Source organism: Lissotriton helveticus, chromosome 10 (genome assembly GCF_964261635.1).
Source record: "Lissotriton helveticus chromosome 10, aLisHel1.1, whole genome shotgun sequence".
Lineage (NCBI taxonomy): Eukaryota > Metazoa > Chordata > Amphibia > Caudata > Salamandridae > Lissotriton > Lissotriton helveticus.
Window position 1 is genome coordinate 975,787,983 of NC_136071.1, and position 21,089 is coordinate 975,809,071.

Genomic DNA, 21,089 nt, shown 5'->3' on the forward strand with positions numbered 1-21,089 from the left:
AACAGTTTCTCTTCCCGCCGCCTATGTAACGGTGTCCCTTACTCCGCTCTGCCCTTTCAGGGAGGGCGTACAACTTTATCAGTGATTGTTCCGCCAGGCGCTGCTGATGTTAATACAGCAAATCTAGGCTCAGGTTGGCGAGTGCAAGACGCAGACCACCCCTAGCCATGCGCTTTTTAGATGGGCCCTCGCAGTTGATGCTCCACAACAGGAGCCACGTTTGCAGATAGTATTATTTCCATTACTTTATACCGATCATTTACCTGCATTGGTTTGCCGTATCAGCAGTTCTCTGCATTAGGCCTTCTGCTCTGGGCAAATTTATGCTTGTTGTCCATGCTTGGGTCCGGTGCAACGGCCTCGTAGGTGTGGGTGCGGGGGCCCGGAACGGTGATGGGTCTCTGCAGGCATGTTGTATGCATTTGCGAATAGGTTGCAGCACACGTGGGTAATGGCGCCCGGGTGCGGCCATCTTGGCTTCAGTTGCTGCACAGGCGACATGTGGGTGCGGCACACATGAGTAATGGCGCCCGGGTGCGGCCATCTTGGCTTCTCTTTCCTTGTTGGGGCTATGCACCTGGACTTTGCGGAGGAAGGTTTACGCGCAGCTGCATGTTAGGCGTCACATGCAGAGGGAGGTTATCCACGTTTGGCATTGGAGGCGCATCATGTTATCAGTGGTATGTGGACTTGTGACGGGCTATGGATCGCTGTGGTGGAGCCATTTGTTAAGCATGAGGGGCAGACGTTCTGGGCCCGGGAAGCCCCCAACCCCCCCCCTTTGGACGGGTGGTGCTGGGGTAACAGCGTGTACCATGGGCCCTGTGGTTTGGTAGGGCAAGGCCTGGCTGTAAGGTAGGCACTCTCGTGAGATGCTGTTTATAATACGGAATACATTTTCTTGTGTGGTTTTGCTGATTCTGCTTATCATAATGTGGATCACATTCTTATCTTTTCACTGGCGTGGCACATCTATGGGGGCATTCCATTTAAACTTTATTTGGTACTTGGGTGAGTGCTGGTCCGGGTTTCATGGGAGGACCCTGAGGAGCAGATGCTGCTTTCCACCGTTGTGGGAGCTTAAGATTACATTCATCTCTTGTAAATTGCATGCGGTGCCGTACAGCCCGGGTGGTCCTTCTGTTCGCGGTCTCCGTCCTTCGGGGGTTGGCGGGGGCGCGAGTGTTTTGCATTTGAGGGACTCTGGCCTTGATTCACTGGAGAGGCTACTTTGGAACGGAGCGGCCTGTCTTTCTCCTGGGTCACGCGCTTAAGCATTGTCCTCTTCTGGTTAGCTTGTGGTTGAGTCGGGCATGGGCATACTGTCTCGCCCCTGGTTTAGGTTTCAGCACGTCGGCGTCCGACTTCAGCTGCAGAACCGTTTCAGTGGCGGGCAGGTTCCCTAATTGCGCAGCCAAATTATTTTCAGGACGCAGTGAGGAGTCCACCCATAGGGTGGCCCCGCCCGCCTGTTAACTGTTGATTTTATGTAGTAACATTCTGGTCCCGATTCCATTACAACCTTCCGCTGCCAGAGGTCGAGGTTATAATTATCTCTTGCGCCCCCCTTTTTTTCAAAGACCATGCAAATTTGGTAAGTGCATTGGGGCATGGGTAGCAATTCGTTATCTCCCGCCCTGTCTCACGGTACTAATACTAGTGGTACTATCACTGTATATGCAGTGGACCGCGATGCTCTCTTCTGTTCTAGTTGATTCTTTGTGGATACCCAGCCGTATCCCTCCCCTTTGTATAGAGAGAACTCTTATCAATAGTAGTTGCGCAGGCCTTTGCTCCACCTTCCTTTATATGTGACACTGGGAGTTTCTACCCAAAGATCCCTTCCCTATGTATATAGAGTTGTCTCTAATCACTGGTATATGCAGTAGACCTCTCGATCTACCATTCCTATGTGTTCGCAGAGTATATCCATTCATTCCGTTCCCTATGTACATGGAGAACTCGAATCGCTAGTATATGCCTAGAAGAGGAGTTGGCTTAACGGCTAGGGCGCTCGTCCTCGGTCTTGGGAATCTGGGTTCGAGTCTCGGTAATGATGCCGAAAACTTACTGTGATTCTGGACAAATCACTTATTCTACCCGCGCCTAACAAAAATGATAGTGCATGTTGTATCGTGTTTGCAGGCTACTTACTATGCAGTGTATTCGACGATGGAAGGGTTTGATTGGGCATGGTCAGGACATACCGTTGGCTGGTTCGGATGTTATTTCGGTCCATGTACCATTCCGCCGTGAATTTGTACGCCAATGGCTGGCGCTGCTCCACTGTTCCTTCGTAGAAATTTTTTTTTTATTGATTAATTGCGCGTTGTTTTCCAGGGTTGAGGACCACAAATGATGTGGTTTCAATGCAGTCATATCACAACTTTTATGTTAAAGTCAGAACAGGGACATCTTAAGAGTTTTGGGGGTCCTGGGCCAAACATATTTTGGGGGCCCCTGTGCGAAACCGCTTTGAATTTATGATCCAGTGTAAGCATTTCATTCGCTCTTCTGACAGTGAACAGGCACACTTGTCCAAATTTCTAAATGTGTTTACATCCAATATTCAGAGATAGTGATGTTTTCAATTTGGTAACACAGCAGCAGCTCACTAATATTATTGCAAATATTCTTGGCTACACACTCCCATTTCGCATTTATGCACTCCTGTTTTGTCTAAAAGTAACTTGTTGATGGATGTTGCATCGAACACAAGCACAACATTTCCCAGCAAACTGTCTATAGAATACTCTCATACAACTCACATTATGAGTAAATGAAAGGAAAAGGGTTTTAAAATATTCTATTGAAATGATTTGAGGACATCAGGGCAAGACTCTGCAGAACAGAATGGGCGATACCATGGGGCCCCCCTGAAAGGCAGGGGCCCTGGGCCAGAGACCACTTGCCCATGCCGTAAAACGTCTCTGGGTCAGAAAGAACACACAAATAGGCATTATTGGAAGAGCCGTTGTTTCAGGCAAGTTTGTTTTACAGGACTGCTTCATTCATTAATTGTTTTACCATGGGGCATAGAGTGTGCCTTAGAGCATATGCATTGCGCTGCTCCTTGGCATGTGATTCAACTTAGTAGATCTCTTTATGGTTGCAGCTCCTAGTTTGGGAAGCTTGTTCTTGTTCGAATGGGTAATTCCGGATGTTGCGACCACGGGTCTTTTGTTGCACAGTGTAGCAGGCGAGAGAGATGGTAGGTCATGGCCGTTACATTTCCTCTTGGGGGCACTGGGGTTGTGGAGGTGTCACACGGCGGCAGCACACCCTCAGTTCAGGGCAGTTGGAGGGGGTCAGTTGGGCCTTTCTCCCGGGGCAGTACCCACGCAGGGGGTAAGCAGTTTATATGACGGTGCCCTCACAGTTGGGGGGCGGGGTGGGCTCTCCTGGGTCCCAAGTGACCACGGTAACTAGGGCCCGTGGCCTGGGCGTTCGGCAAGTGATTAGTGCATCCCTGCTGCAATTTCCATTGCAGGATACAGTGTGTCTGCAGGTCGTGGCGGCGATGATTCTTTATCACAGCAGGAAGCTGCTTGTTCGCCAGCGTGGTGCTTGTGGCCCGTGCTCCTGCATGTCCTGGTTTCGCTGCCTACTTGACCGTTCTGTCATCCTATGAAGTTCTTTACACTGCCTCCGATGCTGTGTGTGCAGGAAAAAGGGTTTAGGTTTGTTCGCTCATGCCGATTCATAGAGGAGGATGCAACTTTTGCTGGGCAGGAGCTGTAACAATTCATAACAGGGGGTGGTGATGAACAGAGTATCTGAATTAAGCAGAACACTCCTACCCAGTCAAAAGATCAGGGCTTGATCCATCACCGTTTTTAAGCTCACTGCACCATCCCAGTTCAGAACCTGGCTACATGCAAATTAGTCTGGCCCTGGCCAAGTGCATCATGGGAACAGGGCAGACCAAACTACCAAGCCAATTCTTCACTGGAAAGGAAACAAGCTTCCGGGGACCGGTTTCTGGCATTGCAGCCGTCTTCGGCCCAGCTTGCTTGAATCCTGATGGTGCAGTGAGCAAGGGACTCGCATCGGAGTATACCCTTCCACACTTGTGGTGGCCAAAACAATTCCTACCAGGGGGTGGTGATGGACAGAGTATCTGAATTAAGCAGAACACTCCTACCCAGTCAAAAGATCAGGGCTTGATCCATCACCGTTTTTAAGCTCACTGCACCATCCCAGTTCAGGACCTGGCTACATGCAAATTAGTCTGGCCCTGGCCCAGTGCATCTTGGGAACAGGGCAGACCAAACTACCAAGCCAATTCTTCACTGGAAAGGAAACAAGCTTCCGGGGACCGGTTTCTGGCATTGCAGCCGTCTTCGGCCCAGCTTGCTTGAATCCTGATGGTGCAGTGAGTGTAGCTCAGTTTATTGAAATGTGTTTTATATAGCGCGAACTTTGCCTGTGGTGTCAGAACGCATTACATAGAACCTGTTGCATTACGTTGACTTTGGACCACATATTTCGTTAATGGATAGGAACAGCAAATTTTGCTTAGGAACAGGATGCGAGTGGAAGCGTTACAATTTACACAAGCTATGCTCTGCTATTGTGGACTGTGTACACCTTACAGAGCTAACACTAGTTTCAGCCAGCTAAGTGACAAACGTGGGAAAATGTTTCAGGGTATAGCTATCTTGCCATTACAAGAGGATATGTGACTTAGGGGCGAGTTACATATGCTTCAATTTACATGTAGAGGTTTAAATGCATTACAGGTCAGTAAATTGACCACCAGAACTAAAATTCGTAAACTGTAGTTGACGCAAGCACGATGCGTGTTTCATGATAGCAGATAAAAATCGTCGTAGTATCATGACACGTTCCACACTATTGACCATGGCGCTGGAGGTAAGCTTGCTTGCCTCACCCAACCCTTTCGAGAAGGTACTTTGTACAATCTGGTTTTCGTACCTGACTAGCAGGGCCATGGATGCTGATTATTTATCTCTGGCTGCGACCAGCTCTGACTAAGCCATTAGTCATGACCAGAGGTTGCGTTTGTCATTTTTAGCTGGGGGTAATGACAGAGATTTCACAAGTATGCGGCACGCTAGGCTAGCCCCCAGTTTTGTCATTATTGTCGCTGCATCTTCTTGTAATTTAGTTGTTGCCGCAGCAGTTAACCACAGGTGTCAGGCGCGTTCTATTGAACTAAATGTTATTTGGGAGCACCATTGAACACCTTTGTAAAGCATACGCTAAGTTACTGGGATCATAGTGACATGCACGATCCAATTATCACAAGCAGGAGGTAAAAGTGCTTTCTGACGGAGAAAGTGACAGGTGGGCAGGTTCTAATAGTCAAAGTACAAATAGAGGTATGGGACTGCATTCAGGCAGACTGTCCTTCACAGCGCTAACAGTGGTCGCACTTGTGCAAGTCCAGGGAGCATTCAATGCAAGAGACAGTAGCTGGTTCCCATGTTTAGCAGGCTCCTTGCTATACTATCTCAGGCATGTTATGTAGGGCATGGTATAGCATAGGCACTGCAATTTCATTGCCTGCCAGTCTCCCCTGTTTCAGGCATGCCCTTGCCACACTCGCTGGTGGAGCGCTAGCTATTTTGGCGGCTGCAAGGAATCCGGGGCATGGTTGGTTTCTCACCAAAGGTTACTTTGGGCAGCAGGTCCTGGGAGCCTCTAACTAGGGCAGGATAAGAGTTGACCGCCCGGCAGTCTTGGGGCATGTCCTTTTGACAGGTACTGGAGGTTAGTACTCCTCCCAATTTGAGCTGTTGGCCTGATGTTTGTTGTCTCCAATTCCTGGAGGCACCCTGTACCAGTCTAAGCAATCCCTTACGTGGGTGGTTTTAGGTCAACTTCAGACAAGCTATCTTAGAGGTAGCATGGACTAAGCAGTCTCCAGGCGAAAATCAAGAGAGCATGTGGAGCCTGCTGTTTTTCCCTTTAGATCCTGTTATATCTAAGGAAGGTACACCTCACTAGTTAATTATCATAATACTCTCGTATTTTCCCTACAATAATCGCCTGTATTCTTTGAGTATAGAAGCACAAGCGTTTAAACTAAAGCACAGTGTTCGCCAGCCTCACCCTGAAGCAGTGGTGCCTGGGCCTTGGCCTGCGATAATGTCTGTTTACAGGAATCATGCAAGCGTTGTTGGCTGTTTAGGTGTACGAGCCTCGAGTGCAGCAGGAGTACAGGACACCCCCGGCTCTCGTGGCGGACAGATATCTTGGGCTTTCTATGCCGTTTTCCTTGGAATAAGTGAGATGCCTGTGCAGGCATTAATGTTTAAGATGTAGGTTATGTCGCATATCTCACAGTCATGTCAGAGATGACAGGGTGTGCTACAAGCTTCTCACGGGGGTCAGAGTATGATCCGTATGGAACTCAGCTGCACAACTTCCTAGCACAGAGCGATAGCTTTAACCCTTCAGTCTTATGTAAATAAAGTGTGCACAGCGTAGGATCTACACAGTCCTATGTCAGCTTGAGTGGCCTTGGCCGGCAAGAATGTTTTGGGTAACAGCTTCGGCCTATTTTTGCAGGGATAGGTTCTCTGCCCTCCTTTAGGAGGGACTTTTCCTCTGTCCGACAGGAAGCAGTCCGGTTATTGGATGCACTGCTACTGGGAAAGGTTATTTGATAGACATACGTTTATAGGTTGCAGGTAGGAAGGAGGCTAAGTAGGGGGGGCCCGTCCGGCGTCGGTTGCCGCCGGCCGGGCTGTGGCGGAGTTACAGGGCAATCCGGAAGCAGAGAAGTTCAGCACTGGACCTCAGCGGGCACATAGGGGTGCCAGAGCCTAAGACCTGGGGCCTCAGGGGAGGTTCCGGGAACACGTGTCGGCGCCCCATTTGTCCTACGGGCGGTTGTGGGCCTGTGCAACCGGGGGTTTGCCTAGTACGCCCCGCAAGGGGCGTGAGTATTATGTTTACCATAAGGGGCAGCACATGGTGGTTCGCCACGGTGCTGCCTGGCTCATCAGGCGGGCAGGTGGCGAGAATGCGGCCTGCCCTTGGATTGCCCGTAAGATAACCCACTATGTTTACATAACGTTGTATGTAATAAAATAAACCTGCAGCAGGTGCTTCCCAACCTAACACTGGTGTCTAGTGTGTTATTTGCGGGATGCATGCTGAGTGTGTGGTGGGGGGTCCTGTTGCCCTGAAGTGTCTAAGCAAAAAAGCGCTATGACATTGGAAGGTTAAAAAAAAGTGCCATGACGCTGTCAGCACTGCCCGCGCATTGTGTTTTTTTCTTAAGGTGGGTGGTTGGGGACACCACACACATTGGGTGGGTGGAGAGTGACAGGCAAGATGCAACACGGAAAATGGGAGAGTAGGAGGAGAGAGGTAAAACGGACAAAGGGGTCGGGAGGGAAGTGTTAATATGGACAATTGGTGGTTGGATGTTATATGGGAAAAAGTAACACGGAAAATAAGACTGGTGGGAGGGAAGAAGCAACAGACAAGAGAGGGAAGAGGCACCACAGAAAAGTGGTGGTGGGAGGCAAGAAGCAACACAAAGTAACATGACGGGAACAACAAATAAGGAAAGAAGCAACACAACAGGAAGGAGAAAAAATAAAAATAGTACCTCAATCACAGGGCTGCCCAATTAGGAGGCAGGAGATAAGAATGACAATGAAGCCAACCAATGGTAAGCAATAGGCAGGCTATAAGCCCCTTGTATGCAATCTCACGCAAGCAAGAGTGCATGCAGTACATGCACTGTGGCAGGCGAGACGTAAAAAGAGGCTCCTGAGGAGTAAGAAGCAGGTACTCTGTGGAGAAGAATTGCTCCCAAGGAGCAATGTCTTACACCTGCTGCCTCGATTTCCTGTGGGCAGGAAGTTGTCTATGTAAAGAAAGGATGCCAGGGGCAACACACATGCATGCATGCCCTCTGCTTTACCCTCCACCTTACTCTTTACCTAAACCTCGCTCTTATCCTTTAGCAACATCAAAGCCATTTAATAGGCTTTCCGGGAAAGTTTTTCCTGGTTTATATGGGGTCTAGCACAGAAGTGGCAACAAGAAAAATAGTGACGGCTCCTCACAGTCCCCTAAATTGGATGGTCGACCCAAATCCATTGCCAGGCCAGGCAGATTTCCCAACATCGGGAGCACTGCCTGGCCCTCAATTTAAACTAGGCAGAAGAATGCAGAGGAGGACCGGTTTTTGGTAAATGCCAAGTACCTCCCATACATAAGTTTCTAAATTGAGTGCATCTTATGAGGTTCGCCCTTTTGACACAAATGATGTGACCTGAAAACATTTAGAAAGATTAGAAGTAAAGAAAGTTAAAAATGGAGGCCAAGTCGACTTTTTAAGACACACGTTTTACTATATAAAAGATTGTTGCATGAGGCTTCTTTTTTGCAATCATGAAGATAATTCAAAGGAAGTACCTTTGCTCCAGTAATCAGCAGAGCGCCGCTGCGGAGTCCAGCCGCAGTTGTTACCAGCTGCCGATGGAGGGGAGAGCCCAAAAGGCTAGATGCTATGTGTTCAAATGACGAGGTTCCTAGCTTAAACACTCCCCTGCAAAGCAAACAAAACAAAGAATGAAAAAGCGCACAAAGCTACAGAGGTTTACTTTCTTCTCCTCTGCTCTCTTTCAATCGCGTCATATCTGTATAGGACACGCTTACCCTAAGCAGTTGAGTTTGTAGCACGGAAGATTCTGGTCAGATACGAGAGATTTGGGAACTTCGCCTTCTGGATTTACCGGCTGCATCATTACCTACAAGAAGAAGAAAGGGTCTAATACTGTAAAATACAGCTCTCAATAGCAGCAGCGATAAAATAGATGGCATTCATGTATATGTAATCATAGCAAAATCATGTATTTTACCACTTCAACTACGTCACTCACTACACGTGCCTTATAAATTCCGTGCATTTTAGCAGACAAATGCAACAAATATATAGAAACATCTAATAAAAGTCAGTCCCTCTTTGTGTTTTCTGCAATAAAGTATGCTGAAACCTTCATAAAAGCAAGAATCTATAATGTACAACAGGCTTAGCAGCCCATTTCTATGTTCACCATGGGGTGAATCATTCTATAGAGAAACCTTTTTTCATGTGCACATGCCTTGCATAAAAAAGATAGATCTAAAGAGAACTGTGTGAAAACAAAAACAGGAGAAATAAAAAAAAATGATTATGTGCATAAAAAGGGGTATGAAAGGCCAATTTAAACAAGCATTGGTGCCGCTTACCTTTTATATACAGAAGAGATTTTTTTTTTTTTTTTTTTTTTATTAATTTCCGAAATTCTTTATTGTATATATAAAAATATAATTTTACATACAGGGAAGAGGCTTATACATGAGTGGAAAGAAGAAAAGAGAGAAAAGAGAAAAGGAAAAAAAAAGGGGGGGGGGGTGGCATTCCGTACTCTTGAGATCATTCGCCAATTCGTAGTCTCATAGTCCAAAGTCTCATAGTCTCATAGTCATATTGCGTCCATTGGTGTTCCTTGGCGTTGTGACCAAGCATCTTGCTCCCCGCACCGCCCCGGGGGATAGTGGAGAGAGATAAAGGTTATAGGTTAAGTAGGAGATGTACACGGTGCTCTGTTGGCACTAGCCTGTTTCTGCCCGTGACCTCAGATGTATCACGTTCACGCCTACGGTGGCTTGTGTGATGACAGGTAGTGGTCTAAAGATCCCCACATGGTCGACTGCTTGTGCGTCTTCGGTGTGTGTTTTGCTGTTATGTTGTCCGCCCCCCTAAGGAACGTGACCCAGTTGAGCCATGCCTGGGGAGCCGCCTTTGATGTGTCCTTCCAGTTAGTTAGGACTACTTTGACTGCGGCTGTCAGCAGGAGATCTATGAGGTCCCTGTCCTCAGCCTTTGTGATTGCCTGTGACGTGAACCCTAGAGCCAGACTTGTGAGGTTCGTTGGTATGTCTATGCCTGTGATCTCGTGGATGAGTGTTCTGATCTTCCCCCAGAAGTCCTTGATTTTTGGGCATTTTAGATGGAGGTGTTCTAAGTCCCCCCTTTCTCTATCACAGTTCCAGCACATGTCGCTGTCTCTAATGCCCACAGTGGCTAATCGGGCTGGTGTCCAATATGCCTTGTGTATCAGCCAGAATTTTGTCTGATTCAGCGTGGCCGTCACTTTTTTTCTACTAGTGGACCTCCATAGCTCTGCCTTGGTTTCCTGACTGAGTGCTTGACCTGCTGCCTCTCCCCAGAAGTTTAGGACCTTGTCATTGAGTTTGGTGTGTTTGGGGCCTAGGATCTTGTAGAGGTGTGCCACCTGGTGTCCTAGCGTGTTCAGGCTGTTTGCCAGCTGTATTATCGAAGGTGTCTGGGTGTTGAGGTTCGCCTTCATGATTGCGTCTTTTATCTTCAGGAAGTTGTATAGTTCTACGCTGTTTAGGTTGTACTCTCCTTTCAGGGTGTCGAATGTTACATCTGCACCCTTGTTCTTAAGATCCCTGGCTGTGGATATCCCTAGGCTATACCAGTCGTGCATGTCGAGGACCTTCCCCCTGTATTTTAAGGATGGGTTGTGCCAGATAGATTCAAAGGGCCCTCCTTTGATACTTGTGTTGAGAAGTTTGTCAATTTTAAGCAGAGCTCGTTTTGTGTTTCTGAGTACCGGGTTGTCTTTAATTGCCGAGTGTTTGGTGGCCGTGAGGAGGGAGATGGGTTTCATACCTTTTAGCAGCTCCTGTTCTAGTGTTAGCCATGCCGGTGTGTAGTCCTGTCTTGGGTCCAGCCAGTGTAATCCCTGTCTAGCTAAACACGCCTCGTGGAATCGTTTGAAGTTTGTTATGTTCAGCCCCCCCTGTTCCTTTGATAATCTGAGCTTTTGCATGCTTATTCTGGCCCTCTTCCCTCTCCATAGGAAATCGTTCAGTATCTTGTCTATCTTTTTGTGGAAGTCATCTGTGTTGGTTAGGGGTAGCATGGCTAGCATATAGTTCACCATAGGTGTGAGCATCATTTTTATTGTTTCTACCCTCCCCCACCATGTTGTGAACTTGGGTGACCACCCGTCTACTTTTGCCTTGATTTTCTGGATTATGACCTGTTCGTTATGTTCTAGTGTCGTGCTCAGGTTTCTCTCGAAGAGAATACCTAGATACTTAATAGGTTTAGTTTGCCACGCTAGGCCTGACGTTCCTAGTACTGTACTTGTTGTGTGGATGTTTAGGGGCTTGCATTCTGATTTGTCCTTGTTGAGTTTGTACCCTGAGACCTGGGCGTACCTCTCAATTGTCTCTGTCAGTGCCTTGATAGATCTCTCAGGGTCTTCTGTCATTATTAACACATCGTCTGCATACGCCGCTAGCTTAAATTTTTCTCCTCCGATTGGCACTCCAGCTATATCCTCGTTCGTTCGTATCATTGTAAGGAGTGGCTCTATTGCCAATAGGAAGAGGCCAGGTGAGAGTGGACAGCCTTGTCGCGTGCCTCTGCCCAGGTTTAGTATGTTTGAGATGCCGCCGTTCACTACCACTCGCGCCTTGGGGCTGTTGTAAAGCGCCATCACCATCCTCCTGTAGTTGGGTCCTAGCCCGAATTTCCCCATGCAGTGATCTAGATAGGGCCATGAGACTCTGTCGAACGCTTTTTCGGCGTCCAGGGCTATCATTACGGCAGCTTTACTGCTCTGGGTCGAGTGGTTGATTATATGGCATAGTAGTCTGGTGTTGTCATGGGACATGCGGTTTTTGAGGTATCCTACCTGGGAGTTGTGTATGAGTTTAGGTAGGTAGGCGTTAAGTCTGTTGGCTAGTATCTTCGCGTATATCTTGCAGTCTACGTTTATGAGTGAGATCGGCCTGAAGTTCTTCGCCTCTGTCGTGTCCTTCCCCTCCTTTGGTATGACTATTATATTAGCCTCAGCCATTGATGGGGTCATGCGTCCTTTGTGTACGCACTCCTCAAATACCTGTTTCAAAGTGGGTTGGAGTGTGGTCAGGTATTGTTTATAGAAACCTGCTGTAAAGCCGTCAGGCCCTGGTGCCTTGTTCTCTTTGAGGCTGGCCGTGGCCTTCCTTATCTCATCTTCCGTGACTGTTAGCTCTAGGACTTCTCGTTCTCGCTCTGTTAGGGTGGGAGTGGCTATGCTGTTGAGGAGTTCCTCGCCCCCGTCCTCTTTTAGCGTGTCGTCTCTTGTGTAAAGACCCTCATAGAAGTCCCTGAATACCTCCAGAATGTCCTTATTGGCAGTCTGGGCCTTATTATGTTTGTCTTTGATCGCTCCAATTGTGTGTTGCTTTTGTTTCCCTTTCAGATAGGTTGCTAGATTTTTCCCCGCTTTGTTGGCCGTGCATAGATTAATTGATTTATATTTGTTGATCCAGGTCCCTGCTCTTTCGCTTAGTATTCTATTCAGCTCGTACTTCAGTTTGGTTAGCTCTGTGAGTGTGTTTTTGTCTTCTAGGCTTGCTATGTGGCTGTTCTCCATTGTTTTGATCTCTTTCTCCAGGTTCTCTATCCTCGTGTTCCTTGCTTTGTTCATTTTCCCTTTTATTGTCATTACTACCCCCCGTATGGTCGCTTTAAGGGCATCCCATAGTACCTCTCTAGGGGTCTCTGGTGTGTCGTTGATTGTCAGATACTCTCTAATTGCTGTTTCTATTTCTGCCTTTGCAGACGTGTGTTGAAGAAGGCCGTCATCGAATCGCCACCTGCGTGTTGGCTTCTCGTTATGTCTGCCTGATAGGGATAGGCTTATGTGTGCGTGATCTGATATTGTTCTGGGACCTATCTCCGTGTGATCTATGAGGTGTGTGTGTGTTTCTGACATTAGTATGTAGTCGATCCGACTATAGGAGTTGTGAGGGTTGGAGTAGAATGTATATTCTCTTGCATCCGGATTGCTTAGGCGCCAAGGGTCCTTTAGCCTCAGCTTTGTGCACAGGTTTCTCAGGATGTTGGGGCTAATAGTAGGGGAGCGTCTGCAGGGGTGCTTGTCTATTGCTGGGTCTAGGACTTGGTTAAAGTCTCCGGCGACGATCAATAGATCTTCCATCGGAAGGTTGTGTAGCTGAGTGCCTATCCCCTCCCAGAATTGTTTGTCCTCACTGTTGGGGCCGTATATGTTTGCGACATGGTAGGTCTCTCCTGCTCGCTTGAGACTGGTCACTAGTGTCCTGCCCTGGGTGTCTGCCTGGTAGCTTGTGAGGGATAGGTTCGAATTTTTGCTGAGTAGTGTTATTACCCCATTCTTTTTGTTCAGGGCTGGCGACCCCACCACCTCTCCTATCCAGTTAGCTCTTAGTCGTTGTATGTCTGCCTCTTCAAGCCTGGTCTCTTGTAGCACATAGATGTCACTTTTGAGTTTCCTTAGGTGTTCGAGCACCTTCCTTCTTTTTACTGGGCTGTTCAGCCCTTTGACATTAAGGGAGACTATTTTGATATCTGACCCTATGCTATTCTGGCCGTTATGTGTCATTGATGCTGCTTTGTGTGCGCTGTACTGGTGGGCTACCCTTAGGCTCCCTTGCTGTCCTTGTCATGTGCCTGGTCATGTCTCCGTGGTTCCTTTTGCTCCTACTAAGTGTAAGTGTGAGAGAGAAGTGAAAGATGCAAGAGCTGCATAGAAATGAAAGATAGTCAATAAGCCCATGTACTGAACCCTCCCCTCCCCTTTTCCCCCCCTCCCCCCTCCCCCATTCTCGCCTTCCCGCCCCCCTCCCTCCCTTACTTGCAAAAAGGGTGTGCGACGACAAAGTTCCTCTGCTCGCATCATCCCTGAGGTAGAGTTGGTTCCTTCTCTGGCTGATTATGTGCTTTTTGCTCGAGTCTCTTTTATGTCCTTCAGTCTTCCTATTTCCTATTTCCGGGAGCCTTCCTCGTCTTGCATTCTGAGGTAGATCGCTGTTCTGCGCCCTCCTGCTTAAGCTTGACGTGTGTCTCTTAATCTGACTGTTCGTTCAGCGGCGACGCACTCCTCTTTGCTGCCCCTGGGCTTTTGTTCTCCTCCATTTCCTCCACTGCTGGTCCTTGCAGGTATCGTTTTAGGGCCTCTGGGCATTCAAAAAACATCGTCTTCCATTTGTCCGTTACCTTGAATTTTGTTGGGCTAACAAAGCTGAACGTTGCTCCTCTTCTCCGCAGTGTGTCTCTTTGTGCCAGGAAACCCTTCCTTAGTTCCACTGTAGGCTTGGAATAGTCCTGGGTCAGTACTATCTTGTTTCCGGCCCACGTTAGGTTCTGATTTTTCCTGGCGAAGGCAAAAATGGCTTCAGTTTGATTTAGTCTCAGTGGGTTGCAGATTATTGCTCTTGGGCCTCTACCTGTGGTTGGTTTCCCCGCTGGAACCCTGTATGCCTTTTGTACCTCGAAACCTCTTTGGAAGGTGATACCTGTGAGTTGTGGAATCATCTCCTCCAGCATTGCGGCACAGGAGCCTGCCTTATCTTCAGCCCCTTCCGGCACTCCTAGTATTCTTACATTGCCCCTTCTTGCCCTGTCATCCTTCTCCGCTAGCTGTTTTTGTACAGCGTTTGTGGCAGTTCTCAGCTCTGCTATAGCCTTGGTGTGCCTACTTGTCTCATCTTCAACCGAGCTTATTCGGCTTTCTGCGGCTTCCATTCTTGTGTTTGTTTTGTGGAGGTCCGCTCTGATGGCCGCCATCTCCAGTTGCATGTTCTCCAGCTTGAGTTTTGTCTCTCTTCCGACCTCATTGCCTTCGTTCACTTTCCGTAGGATGGTCTCCAGTGTTACCGGCTCGCCTCTTGCTTTGGTAGGGGACCCCTGATTGTCAAATTTGGGTTTCTTCTGTTGCTCATTTGTTAGTTTCCCATCGCTGCCCGCCATCGTTCCGATGCCCCTCCTTGACAGGACGCTGACCAGCCTCCCTCCCACTTGTGCCACCTTTGACGTGCTTGTTGGTTTTGAAGTGGGTGGTTGGGCAGCTTGTCTGTATCTGCTTGGTTCCCTGATGTGTCTCGTTCTTGTTTTTGCCTTTGGTCCTGCCAGCGTGCAGGCTGCCCTGGTTTCAGGGCTCTTTAGCTTTTTTGTTCTTTTGTGACCCTTTCGTGGCTCTTTTGCACCTCTCTCTGCAGTTCCGGCTTCGTTGGGCGCTGCCCAGAGGTGTCCAAAGGTGTGCCTGTGGGCTGTTCTTGGCGAGGTGCCCCCCTGCGGGTGAGAGTTGTGTCACTCTCCTCTCTCTGTGCAAGCTTATTGTACCTGGTCGCAACCTGGGCTCAATTGCCTGTTTGTGCTTATGTTTGTGGCTGTCAATGGCTGCTTCGTGATTGTTCTGGGGGGGCCGCACTCACTCTGCCCATCCTTGTCGACTTCCTCTGCCTCTTGTTCCCCCCCGGAATGGCTATAGTGTGTCAGCCTGTACTTGGGGCGCTGCCTCTCTCCTCTTTCTTTCCCCCCCTTTGCGTCTTGTGTCTGGCGCGCGGTAGGAGGTGCTCGGTGTCACGCCCCCTAGCTCTGTGCTGCCCCCTTCTGAGTGTACGCAGGCTTCTTCGCTTGCTTTTCTCCACCCGGTCGCGCCGGTTCCTCGCCTTAATGCCTGCCGGCTTCGTCAGATTCGCCCGGTGGCGGGCGCGCTGCTGGGCTTATCACCTCTTGCCTCCGTTGGGCTCCTCTTTGTGCCTTGCGCGCTCAGCGCGTCTCTCTCTCACAGGCGGCAGTCTTAGTCTCGCTCCGCGGCCCTTCCAGCTCCCGGTGCACAGTGCGCACCCTCCCGGAGCTCCTGGTGATCTCGCGTCTCCGTCTTTTGTCCGTTTTCGCTTTCCCTACTTGCTGCCTTGCGCCTCCTTCCGCTTCCGGGTCGCTTGCCTCCGTCTTCCGTTCAGACTCGGGGAAGACTTCCGGCAATGGCGCCCTGCAGCCACCTACTTCCTGTTCTCCTGGGTTCGGTCTCTGGACGCCGCAGACCGCTCGGCTTCGGGTAGGCTGGGGTCGCTTGCTTCCGCTTCTCACCCCTCGCGCTCCGATCTTCCTCCCTTTGTTGTCGCTGCGTCTGGGCACTTATGCTTATACAGGTCACCTTACGCTGGCTGGCTTCCTTTTACGTAGTCCTGGCAGGTCCTTTGGCGCAGCAGCCTTGCCTCTGAAGGTTGGGGCCTCTGTCTTATATTTCCTCCGTCTCTCGCCTGCACACTTCCGTGGCCGTCCCCTTCTAGGCTTGCACCGCCATCTTGCTTCTCTGCCGCAAAGGGGTGCTCCGTGGCTATCAGGCGCTCGTATCTCTTCCTGTCGTTGCGCTCTTTGTTTCTCGTTCTTCTGTCTTTTGCACCGATCCTTCCTACACCTCGTGCTGTCTTTTTTTTTGTCCTTAGTTCGGTTTGGCTGGTTGTTTGCCCCTCAGGGATGCGGAGCTGACGGACCTAGACGACCGTCTTCATTGCCGTCCAAGCCACGCCCCCCTATATACAGAAGAGATTGATTGGTATTGCCAGTGTATGTATAAAGCAGTGTTTAATGCCGTCCGAAATTGATATATATTCCACATTTCGGCTGCAGTTTTTCTAATGACCGCTATGCGGCACTGAAAGGCAGCAAAGTGATGTTTAAAAGTGGCTGTTTGCAATGACGTATTCGGAGTTGATAGAATGACAAGGTTACTGAGGGCGAAACCAAGAAGTTCCTATGGTACATCCAACACAGAAAAGGAGGAAAGCAACAGGAGCAGACAAGAGCGAATGACAAGAAAGCCATCCAATCCTGAGCAAGGGTAGCTCTGTGGATAATGGTGTACAAGGTCTCCCAACGAACAGCTGGAGCGCTGCCTGTAGCTAGACTGCAAAACCACTAAAAGAAACTTCTTATCCCTACATCTCAAATGGAAACAGAAAATATAAGTAAAGTCTGTGAAACTCTCTGATAAGACAAGCTAAGTTGAAAGAATACATGAAAAAAGCATAACTACAGAAGTAGCAAAAGTTTAACAGAGAAAAGAGAAAAAACATTGTTGGGGTAAATATCAGAAGAATCAATTAGATGAATACACGAGGACATAAAAGAAACTGTCGAAGAGATGGAGCCAGAGTAAAAAAAAAACAAAACAAAAAAAACAGAAAAATGGGAAAGAGACCTATTAATTACATTTAGTCCTTTCTTCTGCCACTAATACGTACCCTGATAAATGGGCCGGAATGGAGTGGAGAAGTGTGGCTCAATGGTTAGAGCGGCAGACCCTGATGCAGAGGTCTAGCCCGGGACCAGGGTTCAATTCCCAGCCTCGGCGGGTCTTGGGATCAAAATTCCATGGACCTGATAATTCTCGCCTCGGTGCCTATTCCAATCATGGAGTCCCACTCTGCAACTCTGGGCAATAGCTTGCTTAATCTCCACAACGGCCCCCACAACGCTAAGGATGCCTGGCCTCCACCTTGGGGGTGCCCAGGAGTGGACACCTCACAGGGAAAGCCAGGATGGGTTCCACAGCAGTATTCGTACAAGCGCCTTGAGACCCTTGCGGGTGAGTAGTGCGCTATACAAGTATCAATTTAAATTTTTTTTTGTTTTGTGCTGGAATTTACATAGAACATCCTTATGAGGCACAAACCCCTTTCCGCGTGGTCGATAAGAAACTACTCTGTTTTTTTCTGCATGGCTGATAACCAGTTACTTGCTAGTATTCATAATTTTGCATCGTAGAAATCTCCATGTAAGTAATTAATATTAGAACCGTCCCACACACATGCAGGATAAGGACATTTCTTTACCAAATATATAACAAAAAACAATAGGTGGGAAACCCCATCTATTTTAATGTGTGACCATGCAGTGCAGCAAATCTAAGACTGGGTTTACCAAATGCTTTTTAAAAAAAAAAAGAAATTCGCTATCACAGAGGTCACCGAGAAACATGTCCCGCCTGAGCCTAAGTGCTGCCTCCTCAATGTCTGGGGACCAACATACCTCAATCACGCTAAACGCCCATGGGAAACGACAGGCATGATGATAGCCAAGCGAAATATAGCACTAAAATGGGGAGTAGGGACTATACCGACTTTAACGAACTGGTGTAGAGCTATAGATATTGTCATGGTAGCAGAGAAGGCTACATTTATCAACAGGAGATGCCCGAAGAAATGGGAAAGGGTGTGGGGTAAATGAATCTAGGAGCAGAAGTTATTGCCACTAGGCTGGCTGTGTTGATGGTCAGAAGCTGAAGTGCACAGTTGTGGAGCGGCTCAAAGGGAGCCCAGATCATGAAAGAGAGAACAAGGTTGAGGTCCCATTGGGGCATAATAAAAGGTGCTGACGGGAACATGCGTTGAAGACCTTTCAGGAACCTATGTACCATAGGGGATTTGAAAAATGTGTCTGATCTGTCAACCGCAGAAATACCGAAATGGCAGAAAGGCAACCTTTTAACATGCCCAAAGCAGAGACATGCTTGGCTAAGGTAAGAATAAATAAGAGAACCTGAGAAAGGGGTGCGGGTAGAGGGGCAATATGCTTATCTGCACACCACGCTACAAACCTTCTTCAACAGCAGGCGTACACCATCTTGGTGGAGGGATGCCTGGCTGCCAAGATAACATTGCAGACTACAGGCGGAAGGTCGAGTGCTGTCAACTGTCACCGGTCAATCTACATGCATGAAGGCGAAGCCTTTTCAGGTTCGAATGCAGAACCCTGCCCTGTTGCTACGACAGAAGAGGCAACCTGATCAGAGGACCAATGCTATTGCTCTACAGCTTAGGATACCAGATTCTCTGTGCCCAATCCAGACCCACAAGAAAGACTTGGACCCGTTAATTTTAATCTTCTTAAAAATTCTGGGCATGAGTGGTCTTGACGGAAAGGCATACAGGAGGCTGGAGCTCAACTCAAGACAAAAATTGTCTCAGAGCAAGAGCTACCTCGGAAACTCCAGCACGCAAAACTGCTGACATTACGCATTCCCAGTAGAGGTGAACAGATCTAACCAAGGTTCTCCCCACCCTTGAAAAAGACTCGGTGTCCTCTCCAGATGGAGATGGCATTCGTAATCCACTAGGCATCAATGGCTGAGTTGGCCTGCTTTGGCTTTCAGAGAGCCCGCCAGGTGTTGAACCACCAGGGATATTCTCTGGTGTTCCAGCCATATCCAGAGGCGCAAGGCCTCTTGAGAAGGGGCCCACGACCCCACCCTGCTCTGTTTGTTGCAATATCACATGGCGGTGGTGTTGTCTGTGAACACTATACAAGCCTTCCTGTGAAAAGGTTTTCAATGCCAAGCACATTGGCTCCAATAGATTGATGTGCAGCATGGATTCCGTAGGAGACTAGAGTCCTCTGATTTTCACCTCTCCCAGATAGAGGCCCCAGCTCAGGAGTGACGGGTCTGTCTCTACAATCACAATTTGTTAGTTACCTATACAAATCTTTTCCAGTTCCCTCCGAGATCAGGACCATGTCGCAGAGATTCTCCTGATGCTGCGCTCTCTGTTAACTTAAGGTCCCACAGCAGAGCCCACATATCCAAGGGGATGTGTTACAAACAGGGTGCAGCTCATTAGGCCCAACAACCTTGGCGTCAATCTTACTGAAATCCAGGATAGAGGGTGAAACATCTGTATCTTAACCTGAATATTTTGGACTCATCACTCGGGAGGATATGCCCGAAACTGCACTGTGTCCAGAACAACTCAGATGAAAGGGAGCATCCGAGGAGGAGTCCAGTGTGACTACGTCATGTTGATAGTGAAGCCCAGAGAGTGGAGAAGGTTCACCATAGTCTGGAGGTGGGAGACAACTGCCTGTGGCGAGCCCGCTTTCAATAGCCAATCATCAAGGTAGAGGAAGACTGGAAAGCCTGACCTCGGTGAACAACCAAGAGAGCATGGGTGAGACGAAAGGAGAGCATGGCGAACTGAAAGTGCTCTTGGCCTACCACTGCAGGCAGCATCTGCAGGATGGGGATGTGGAAATAGGCGCCCTGAAAGTGCAACACTACCATCCAGTCTCCTGGGTCAAGGGCAGGTGGGACTTGTGTGAGAGTGAGCGTCCTGAAATTTTCCTTTTTCAGAAAGAGGTTGAGAAGATGCAGGTATAGAATACGACTAAGGTCTCCATTCTTCTTGAGCACCAGAAAGTAGTGGGAATAGCAACCACAACCTACTTCTGATGCAGGCACCATCTCTATAGCTCCCTTGGCCAAGAGAGCTGACACTTCCTGACGCAGCAAGGAGAGGGGGTTGTCAGTTAGCATTTCGTAAGTGGGTGGCATTGGAGGAGTGGTGGTCACAAAGAGGAAGGAGTTTGATTGAGATGCAGAACCCAACTGCCAGATGTTATTGATCTTCTGTGGTGCAGGTGATGCATATCTTGCTTCCTAAAAAATGCCTCTGACGGTCAGTGTTAAAAAAAAGGGTTTTGGAGGCTGTGGACGCTGGGGGTGGAGAGGGAGCTAGGTGGTGGACTAGCCCGTCTTCTGTCTGCCTGTCCCACATGGTCTGGGGGAACCATGTCCTTGGCCATGAAAAGACTGCAAAATGTGCATGCCATGGTTGCTGGGAGTGTAGAGATGCTGTTGTAAATATCTTCTGTGGCGACAAAAGGTGCAGAAGACACACTGGGGTAGGTGAGAGGTCATAGAAAGCCCCAAGGACCTGGCCAAAGCCTTACTGTCCTTAAGGCGCTCCAGCGCTGAGCCCGCCTTCTCACCGAACAGACGGAAGCCATCAAAGGGCATGTCCATGAGCGAAGCCTGGACATCTCCTGAAAAGCCAGTGGCTCTCAAACAGGCATGGTGCCTAAGGGCCACCAACGAAATCACTCTGCCTAGTGAGTCTGTTGTGTCCAACCCACATTTTATGGTGAACTTGGCTGCATCTCGCTTACCAGCAATTACTTGAGAGGGTATGGCTCAGGACTCTCAGAGACCATGGGCAGCACCTGTGCAACCAAGTCCCAGATTGTATGGGAGTATGGGCCCAAGTTGCACATGGAGTTCCCATACTGCAGTTTTAAATTAGGACCGCCTGCTAACTTTTATGGTTCCTAGGGCACGGCACAATAGTGTGAAAAAAACTAATTGTCAACCATTGTATTAGTGATTGTAAATAAGCCACAAAAGGGTTTGAAAATTGTTGTTCTACTCACTTCATTAGAATTTAGATGAAATTTTTTTTGTGAAATGCTGGAATATCGTAAAAAACGTGTT

The 21,089-nt window shown here is 48.6% G+C and overlaps 1 protein-coding gene across 2 annotated transcripts in view; it reads right to left on the minus strand.

Annotated features, from left to right (window-relative positions):
• The window catches only part of PEX1 (peroxisomal biogenesis factor 1), a 628,515-nt gene that overhangs the window by 391,082 nt on the left and 216,344 nt on the right, over nt 1-21,089 (minus strand). For both annotated transcript variants that reach the window (XM_078663649.1, XM_078663648.1), the window contains exons 9-10: nt 8,647-8,738; nt 8,404-8,536 (exon numbers count right to left, since the gene is read on the minus strand). In XM_078663649.1, coding sequence (XP_078519775.1) covers nt 8,404-8,536; nt 8,647-8,738 — 225 coding nt within the window. The remainder of the gene's footprint in view (nt 1-8,403; nt 8,537-8,646; nt 8,739-21,089) is intronic.